This window comes from Protomyctophum parallelum, assembly GCF_964188405.1.
Source record: "Protomyctophum parallelum genome assembly, chromosome: 8".
NCBI lineage: Eukaryota > Metazoa > Chordata > Actinopteri > Myctophiformes > Myctophidae > Protomyctophum > Protomyctophum parallelum.
In genome coordinates, this window is record NC_139703.1 from 37,712,440 (window position 1) to 37,722,685 (window position 10,246).

A 10,246-nucleotide genomic window follows, 5' to 3' on the forward strand; every position below is an offset into this window, starting at 1 on the left:
CCTTTTTAACGGTACAGCCCCATCTAGTGGATTAATGCAGTGGTGGCACACTGCATGGTTCTCAAACGTTTTCATATCAAGGACCCCCCCCCCACATTGACAGTCATTAGCTTGCGGACCCCTATTAGAAAACAAATACAACCACCAGTTTAATTTCAAGGACCCCAGGTTTGACCTGAATTAGGCTACGGTCTCCCATATAATGGCATTTCTATCTCTCTTTGGGACCCCAATGTATACCTATTGTAAAAATCAAAGTTAATGTTACTCTGAGAGCGTATACAGACCTATAAAAGGGTCCATTTGGTTCCTAATTATCAGTAATTTAACTGGGGACCCCCTGGAACTCTAAGTCTAAAGGACCCCTAGGGGTCCCCAGACGCCACTTTGAGAACCACTGGTTCAATGTATAAGTATAACGTTTTGTAATAATACTGTAGGCTAACTAACGTTTTCAAATAAATAAAAGTAGCCCACAATGTTTTTCCTCTGAGATGTGGTGCAGTAGAAGTAAAAGTACTGAAAACTGGAAAGTAAAAATACCTCAAAATTAGACTTAAGTATAGAGTACTTGAGTGCATTTACTTTGTTACTTTCACCACTGGAGTGGATGCATACAGAGGATGTAGAGTAGACTAGTACTATTCCATGTTAGAGCCCGTTTTAATTAGTTGAATGTTTGAATGATGCGAGGGTCAAAACATAGCCAAAGAATAAAGACCACTTCACCCATCGTCTTATAGCTTCAAGTTAATTCAGTAGTTATTCAACATTGTCATGTCAAGGACCCCCAAAATGGCCGTCTGGAACTATATTTTGGCAGGGACCCCCAGAAGAGTGATTGATGTGAAACCAAATGTGTGAAACCAAATTCAAACTGATTCAAAATGTTCCAAACATTTTCAATATCTTTTTTTCAAATCTTTTCAAAAACAGCAGCTTGTATCTGCTATTTTGTTAACCCATTTTGGGGTGGGAACCCCTTTTGGTGTTAGCATTATGTTATGCTTTAGCTATTGAAAAATAGCAGATCTACAAGCTCATAGGTCTATTTTTGAAAAATCAAAGAAACACTGACATAGAAACATAGCTTTTTCAGAAAACTATCAGGATGTAGAAGACATTTTTAGAATCTGATCTCAGGTCAATTTAATAGCCAACATTATATAATGGATAGAGTGGGGGCCCCTGGGGGCCCCTTCACACACACAGGTCTGTTGACCTGGACAGTAAATTACAAAATGTATGATAAAACATTGAAGTGTGCCGGTATTTGTCTTTATTATGATTTGACTCACTGAACTCTATGTGGTCAAATTCATATTGAACTCACAAATCCTGCTCACCAACGATATAACAGACTGACATAATATTGATTAACTAAATTCACAGAATAAACAAGCCAGTGAGAATAAGTCAGCATTGCTGTCAATGTCACAATGTGCTGTGGGTGTAACTGTAGGCCATCTGGACTGGCGAACAAAAAAAAGAAAAGGTCCTGGAAAATTAATTTTGTTCCCACGTCTGGGGCATTGCTTTTTCGATGCATTTTTGCAATAGACAATTATGCCCTTGTGGACTTTGAGTTAAAAGTTCTCTGCAAAATATCCTGCATTTTATTTATGCACATGTATATAAATGTGAATTACAAAAAAAGAAAATCTGCTTATACAATTCTTGATATTCATTTTGAAAACACAATAATGACTCTCAAACATACAAGACAAGTAATGACCCTGAATGTCTTAAGGCAACGGAGACAGTACGGTCTAACTGCATTGTTCCACAGTTACACTAATCTTCCCCGGTAATATCCTCACAGGGTAAGTATCATCATCAATATCGGAAATGTACGGAAATAGTGTCTCGGTGAAGGTGTGCGTGAAGGTGTGTATGTGTGCGTTAGCAGCATCGGGGTCAGAGAAGGACAGCGTTCCTCCATCACAGTCCAGCTGGACTCTGATCCTCTGAGGTTTCGTCTCCAATGGGAGGACCTGTATGCCGGTGAGTGACCCTGGTACTACAGACTCTGCCGTGTAGATCCCGTCCCTTAGCGTTATTGTCCAATGATTACCCTTTCGGTCTCCCTTCCTGCTCTGGTACGACTCTGCTAACAAACCCACTTCCCAGTCCGTGCGGTCCACAACTTCGATGTCCCAGCTGTGAGTGCCAGAGTCAAAGCCCTCGGAACCCAGGACGATGGGCATCTGGTCAAACCTCTCTGTGTTGTCGGGAAGCTGACTAGTGTGAGACCCCGGATAGTCTGTGCAGTATCCGGGACTGGACAGATCGTCAGACAGGGTGTATCCTGGATAGGCAGTGTTGGGGTCCAGAATGACAGGAAAGTAGGAGATGTTGTCCTTCATCTTGTCCCAGACTCTGAAGGCCAGGTTGCCCAGGTGTTTGGCCACGTCTATCAGTGGTCCGGAGACCACCGGCTGTGGGTTCTGCGGTGTGAACCGCAGGACTCTTTCCATTGTGGTCTTGTAGTTCTGCAGGAATGAGACGGGTTCGGCTCTAAGCTCCTCCTCTATGGATCTGATGTTGCTTGAAAGGTCTCTTATGTCTCTGTTCAGACCCTCAATCTTCTCCTTAATCATCTGATTAATCTGGTGCTCTTCCTCCCTCAGTTCAGTGATCCTGGCCTCCTCTTCATCATGTAGAAACTGATGAAGCTTCTTAAACCCTTTGTTAATGCGCGTCTCTGTGAGCCAGGCCTGGTGCTCAACGTGTGCTGCTGTTAGGTTACTTTTCCTTTTTACTTCATTGAAGACCTCCAGTTTCTCCAGTAAAGGCTTCAGTGATTTCCGGACTTCCTCCTTGTGATCCAGAGCAGCTTCATCGACGGGTTTGAAGCTGTGCTTGGCGTGTTTTTCTGAATGCAGACACACGACACACACCGGCTGTTGACACCCCAGACAGAACAGTTTGAGTCTCTCGGCGTGCAGACTGCAGAGATCCTCGGACCCCGACGAAGATCTCGGTCGTTTTGAAGCTCTCTGATGTCTCTCCTGTACGAAGGCCTCACACAGGTTCTTCAGAGCCAGGTTACGGGGTAGATGTTCCGCCAAATGTATGTCCTTACAAACTGGACATTCCTTTATACGCTTCTCTCTCCACCATTGCTGCAAACAAGCTGTACAGAAGCTGTGGCTACAGGACAGTAACACGGGATCTTTAAAGATGTCATGACACACGGGACAGGAAAAGTCCTTTTCTGGAAGAGACGACATGGAGGCCATTTTTGTCTCTTGAGTGAAACTACAATGTCAGTGAAACTACAATGTCAGTGGTGGACGGCAATTCTTCTTCCCCTAGATTAGAATGTTGTGTTTGATCAAGCTTTGTCTTTGGTCAAATCTTATCGTCTCAGATGAGTCTGGCCGGGGGCGGAGCTTTGACACGCCACTACAGACCTGTTGCAAAATGTACACACACACACACACACACACACACACACACACACACACACACACACACACACACACACACACACACACACACACACACACACACACACACACACAGGATTAAAACACTTCATTTACATAATAATAAGAATGCTATTGAGGTGAAAGCATTGGGTGAAAGTCAACACTGCATGGTCATTGATGTTGATGTATCTAAATGTAGAAATATTCCTAAACCTAACCTCAGACCATCTGAGGAAAAGAGGTAGATAATAAAAACTAAAAGTAAGAGAGCAGAGTGGGTTGTTTTGTAATGTTATATACATGATTGGCTGGCTGCCAAAATGTGCTTTGCTCACATTCTGAGGATCTTAATTGGTACACATGTAACGGGTATAAGAAATACTCTGGTTATTGTAGTGAAATTCCTGCTAAGACGTGTGTGTATAGTTTATCCTCCTGCGTGAGTGGTTGTTTAGCGCCCCCTACTGGTAGTCTATAAAGGTGACCGGAAACGGAAGTTCCCCACAGTCTGACTAGCTCTCTGCTGTGGTAAGTGTGTCTTGTCTGGAGCTGCTCTAAGAAAAGTATTATTAAGATGTTCTGTACTATAGACAGTCTGACTAGCTCTCTGCTGTGACGTCAATATCAGCGGAGGAGCTAAACCCTTATGTTCTGTGTCTGAAACCACTCATTTGCAGAGCTACTTCAGTAAAGAGCCTAAACATCCAACCCAGTGCATCTGTGTGTGTCTTTCATGACGGGACGGGTACACAACCGTCACACACATATAATACTGGACCTGCACAAAAAGCACACTCTAGTGGAGTCAGGAGGGATAATTCCCATGATGCAACCAACCTTTTGATGTCGAGTCTGAAATGCCTTACTAAAGACAACTAATGAGATGAATCGTTTGTCCAACTTTCTCTCTCTCTTTCACTCACACTCTCTCACACACACACACACACACACACACACACACACACACACACACACACACACACACACACACGTATTCATAATAGCAAGGGGGCTGACGTGGGGAGAGAATTCGGATGTTTACAATGGTCTAACTATTTTACCACGTAGCGCCGCACACACTACAGACTACAAGCACACACATGGACAAACTACAGTCTAGTACTTTACAAGTGAAGTCATGCTCACTGCTCTTTGCATTTGCACAGTGGCAGCAAGGAAACAAACCTTTACCCCTTTTTGTTCTGCTGTTTCACGAGTCACGACCGTATGTCGGATGTCCAGTGTAGCATGATGTTTAGACCGTATGTCGGATGTCCAGTGTAGCATGATGTTTAGACCGTGTGTCGGATGTCCAGTGTAGCATGATGTTTAGACCGTGTGTCGGATGTCCAGTGTAGCATGATGTTTAGACCGTGTGTCGGATGTCCAGTGTAGCATGATGTTTAGACCGTATGTCGGATGTCCAGTGTAGCATGATGTTTAGACCGTATGTCGGATGTCCAGTGTTGCAGGATGTTTAGACCGTATGTCGGATGTCCAGTGTAGCAGGATGTGAAATCTGTTGCTCTGTGTTGACCTGCTACTGTCTGCCTGGGTCTAGACCGGAGGGGAACCATGTCGACCACAGAGCAATGGATCGAGCAAGGCGCAACAGAACAGACAGACAGACAGTCACAGACAGACACACAGACAGGTAAACTGATGTTTCTGAACACGTTGGTTTTTGATTGATTGAAATATGTACTATCAACACAACAGTTTGCAGAAGTACAGTACATTTCTAGCACAACTCAATACAAAGACTGTTACACTTGTTTACAAGAGGGTCCACCTTGTTCAATTCATCAAAACAATCACAGTTGGTGGTCGTTAAATTCATGTCTTATCTCCAGCGGGACAGCGAACACAAACTGTACTTCTGAAATGAAATGCAACACATATTGGCTCCTGGTGTTAAGTTTGTTCAATTTGTGTTTATGATTACGATCAGATCACTGTATATGTTTCTTTTCCCTTTTTCCCTCCTTTATGATGAATTCCTGTTCTGTTCTTTTACTATATAGAAGTGTCTATTTGTACGTCTCTAAATGTTTTTGATGAATTGAACATGGACGGTGGACCCTCTTGTAAACAATTAAGTGTAATGCTTAATTGGGTCGTCCACTCACAGTTAACAATCTTTGTATTGAGTTTGTGCTTGAAATGTACTGTAATTCTGCAAACTGTCAAATAATCAATCAATGAATCAATCAAAAAAATGTATCTTGACTGATTAAGATACCGCCTTCTTCCACTAGAGGGTGCATTAGACCACAAACGCATTAGAGACAACACATTACATATTCAACACTTCAAGTATTAAAGTGGCTTTCAACGCTTTTCATATCGAGGATAATCGAGCCTCGAGGCACGTTATTTATTCTGCATTTGAGCCACAGACCCAAAACTAAAGAATATTTTGTTTCAAACCATAACAATTCTTCTACATTCTCTCATTTAATTGTGTAGACTTCTTGTAAATGATTAAGTAATGCCGATGTTTAACAATAATGTAACTCTTGAATGAAGATATATTTAAGGGTCCATTTGGTTACCAACTCTCAATTTAGCTGGGGACCACCTGGAACCCCCTCGAGCGGGACGGTGGTCCCCGGACCACTGGTTGAAAACCACTGAAAAAAACACCGTGTAGCATGATGTGAAATCTGTTGCTCTGTTCTGTTGCGCCTTGCTCGATCCATTGCTCTGTGGTCGACATGGTTCCCCTCCGGTCTAGACCCAGGCAGACAGTAGCAGGTCAACACAGAGCAACAGATTTCACATCCTGCTACACTGGACATCCGACATACGGTCTAAACATCCTGCTACACTGGACATCCGACATACGGTCTAAACATCATGCTACACTGGACATCCGACATACGGTCTAAACATCATGCTACACTGGACATCCGACATACGGTCTAAACATCATGCTACACTGGACATCCGACATACAGTCTAAACATCATGCTACACTGGACATCCGACATACGGTCGTGACTCGTGAAACAGCAGAACAAAAAGGGTAGGTTTGTTTCCTTGCTGCCACTGTGCAAATGCAAAGAGCAATGAGCATGACTTCACTTGTAAAGTACTACACTGTAGTTTGTCCTTGTGTGTGCTTGTAGCCTGTAGTGTGTGGGCGCTGCGGTGCTGGAAGCATACTAGGGCCTTTACTGTTCCTAATATATGTTAATGACATGACTTCAGCTTGTGACTGCAACTTGTTCCTGTTCGCAGATGACTCAGCACTGCTGGTCTCGGACAGGAACAAACTGCAGGTTGAAAAGACCCTCAGCTCTGAACTCGGTAGAATCTGCACCTGGCTCGCTGATAACAAACTATCCTTACACCTGGGAAAAACTGAATCCATCCTCTTCGGATCAAATAGTAATCTCAGCAAGGCAGATGGCTTCTTGGTTAGAGTGGGTGACAATATTATCACACGAAAAGATCAAATTACCTACCTAGGTTCCATCCTGGAGGCCAATCTTTCCGGTGATAAGATGGCCACCAACGTAATCAAAAAAGTCAATCAAAGAACAAGATTCCTTTACAGGATCTCCTCACTGGTCAGCAAAAACACCTTGAAGACCTTAACAGGAGCCCTCGTACAAGGTTTCTTTGACTATGCATCCACCTCTTGGTACCACAGCACCTCAAAGGCCCTTAAAACAAGGCTCCAGACCTCCCAAAACAAACTGGTCAGGCTCCTACTTGGCCTCACCCCCCGAACCCACCTCACCCCTGCCCACTTTGACAGGCTGGGATGGCTTAGGGTCGTCGACAGAGTACAGCATCTTGCAATGGGTCTGGTCCACAAGATTCGATACACCACCAAGATACCCATGTACCTGTCTAAATACTTCCTTAATGTAAACGAAGTCCACACCCACAACACCAGAGGGAGTGCAACAAACCATGTACAACCCAGATTCGGCACAAACAAGGGACTAAATTCTTTTCGCTCCTATGCCACCAAAATGTGGAACGCCCTACCAACAGTCATTAAGACATGTGAATCCCTTGACTCCTTCAAAACCGCTCTCAAAGGGCACCTACGGATGGCTGCAATTCGAAACTGGCCTCTGTAAAATCTGAATCCCCCCCACCCCCCCCCCACCCCATTTTCCCTCACTGCATATTGTATCTTTTCCCTTTTTTGCTTCCCATATGATGAATTTAGCTACATAGAAATGTCTATTTGTATGTCTCTAAATGTTTGTATGTCTTTAAATGTTTTGATGAATTGAACAATGTGGACCCTGTTGTAAACAAGTGTAATGCTTAATTGGGTCGTCCACTCACAGTTGACAGTCTTTGTATTGAGTTTGTGCTTAAAATGTACTGTAAATTCTACAAACTGTTAATAAATATTTCAATCAATCAATCAATCTACGTGGTAAAATAGTTAGACCATTGTAAACATCCGAATTCTCTCCCCACGTCAGCCCCCCTTTGTGTGTGTGTGTGTGTGTGTGTGTGTGTGTGTGTGTGTGTGTGTGTGTGTGTGTGTGTGTGTGTGTGTGTGTGTGTGTGTGTGTGTGTGTGTGTGTGTGTGTGTGTGTGTGTGTGTGTGAGAGAGAGAGAGTTGGACAAACATTCATCTCATTAGTTGTCTTTAGTAGGCATTCAGAGTTCAGACTCACATCAAAAGGTTGGTTGCATCATGGGAATTATCCCTCCTGACTCCACTAGAGTGTGCTTTTTGTGCAGGTCCAGTATTATGTGTACCAATTAAGATCCTCAGAATGTGAGCAAAGCACATTTTGGCAGCCAGCCAATCATGTATAACATTACAAAACAACCCACTCTGCTCTCTTACCTTTTTGTTTTTATTATCTACCTCTTTTCCTCAGATGGTCTGAGGTTAGGTTTAGGAATAGTTATACATTTAGATACATCAACATCAATGACCATGCAGTGTTGACTTTCACCCAATGCTTTCACCTCAATAGCATTCTTCTTATTATGTAAATGAAGTGTCTTAATCTTGTGTGTGTGTGTGTGTGTGTGTGTGTGTGTGTGTGTGTGTGTGTGTGTGTGTGTGTGTGTGTGTGTGTGTGTGTGTGTGTGTGTGTGTGTGTGTGTACAGGTCTTCTGTGGTGGTGTGTCAAAGCTCCGCCCCCGGCCAGACTCATCTGAGACGATAAGATTTGACCAACAACACAACATTCTAATCTAGGGGAAGAAGAATTGCCACCACTGACATTGTAGTTGTAACTTCACTCAGAGACAAAAATGGCTTCCGCATCGTCTCTTCCAGAAAATGACTTTTCCTGTCCCGTGTGTCATGACATCTTTAAAGATCCCGTGTTACTGTCCTGTAGCCACAGCTTCTGTACAGCTTGTTTGCAGCAATGGTGGAGAGAGAAGCGTATAAAGGAATGTCCAGTTTGTAAGGACATACATTTGGCGGAACATCTACCCCGTAACCTGGCTCTGAAGAACCTGTGTGAGGCCTTCGTACAGGAGAGACATCAGAGAGCTTCAAAACGACCGAGATCTTCATCGGGGTCCGAGGATCTCTGCGGTCTGCACGCCGAGAGACTCAAACTGTTCTGTCTGGGGTGTCAACAGCCGGTGTGTGTCGTGTGTCTGCATTCAGAAAAACACGCCAAGCACAGCTTCAGACCCGTCGATGAAGCTGCTCTGGATCACAAGGAGGAAGTCCGGAAATCACTGAAGCCTTTACTGGAGAAACTGGAGGTCTTTCTTAAAGTACAAAAGAGAAGTGACCGAACAGCAGAACACGTTAAGCACCAGGCCTGGCTCACAGAGACGCGCATTAACAAAGGGTTTAAGAAGCTTCATAAGTTTCTAGATCGTGAAGAGGAGGCCAGGATCACTGAACTGAGGGAGGAAGAGCACCAGATTAATCAGATGATTAAGGAGAAGATTGAGGGTCTGAACAGAGACATAAGAGACCTTTCAAGCAACATCAGATCCATAGAGGAGGAGCTTAGAGCCGAACCCGTCTCATTCCTGCAGAACTACAAGACCACAATGGAAAGAGTCCTGCGGTTCACACCGCAGGACCCACAGCCGGTGGTCTCCGGACCACTGATAGACGTGGCCAAACACCTGGGCAACCTGGCCTTCAGAGTCTGGGACAAGATGAAGGACAACATCTCCTACTTTCCTGTCATTCTGGACCCCAACACTGCCTATACAGGATACAGCCTGTCTGACGATCTGTGCCGTCCCGGATACTGCACATACCCGTACACAGACTATTGGCCCTCCGGGTCTGCGCTTCCCGACAACATAGAGCGGTTTGACCAGATGCCCATCGTCCTGGGTTCCGAGGGCTTTGACTCTGGCACTCACAGCTGGGACATCGAGGTTGGCGACAGCACGGACTGGGAAGTGGGTTTGTTAGCAGAGTCGTACCAGAGGAAGGGAGACCGAAAGGGTAATCATTGGAGAATAAGGCTAGAGGATGGGATCTACACGGCAGAGTCTGTAGTACCAGGGTCACTCACCGGCATACAGGTCCTCCCATTGGAGACGGAACCTCAGAGGATCAGAGTCCAGCTGGACTGTGATGGAGGAACGCTGTCCTTCTCTGACCCCGATGCTGCTAACGCACACATACACACCTTCACGCACACCTTCACTGATACACTATTTCCGTACATTTTCAGTATTGGTGATAATGGTACTTACCCTGTGAGTATATTACCGGGTAAGATTAGTGTAACTGTGGAACAATGCAGTTAGACCGTCCTGTCTCCGTTGCCTTAAGAAATTCAGGGTCATTACTTGTCTCGTATGTTATATGAATGGCAGTTTGAGAGAGACATTCA

At 44.5% G+C, this 10,246-nt stretch overlaps 2 protein-coding genes across 2 annotated transcripts; one reads left to right on the plus strand and one right to left on the minus strand.

The window, feature by feature from the left end:
- Window positions 1-1,270: 1,270 nt before the first annotated feature.
- On the minus strand, window positions 1,271-3,289 carry LOC310863835 (E3 ubiquitin-protein ligase TRIM35-like). The gene has a single exon (XM_083772333.1). The coding sequence runs from the start codon at window positions 3,240-3,242 to the stop codon at window positions 1,770-1,772; it is 1,473 nt and encodes a 490-aa protein (XP_083628459.1). The 5' UTR covers window positions 3,243-3,289; the 3' UTR covers window positions 1,271-1,769.
- Window positions 3,290-8,594: 5,305 nt separating this feature from the next.
- LOC310863834 (E3 ubiquitin-protein ligase TRIM35-like) lies at window positions 8,595-10,246 on the plus strand. The gene has a single exon (XM_083772332.1). The coding sequence runs from the start codon at window positions 8,679-8,681 to the stop codon at window positions 10,158-10,160; it is 1,482 nt and encodes a 493-aa protein (XP_083628458.1). The 5' UTR covers window positions 8,595-8,678; the 3' UTR covers window positions 10,161-10,246.

Coding starts and splice junctions, on each gene's coding strand:
- LOC310863835 (XM_083772333.1), bottom strand. CDS start 3,242: ATGGCCTCCATGTCGTCTCTTCCAGAAAAGGACTTTTCCTGTCCCGTG.
- LOC310863834 (XM_083772332.1), top strand. CDS start 8,679: ATGGCTTCCGCATCGTCTCTTCCAGAAAATGACTTTTCCTGTCCCGTG.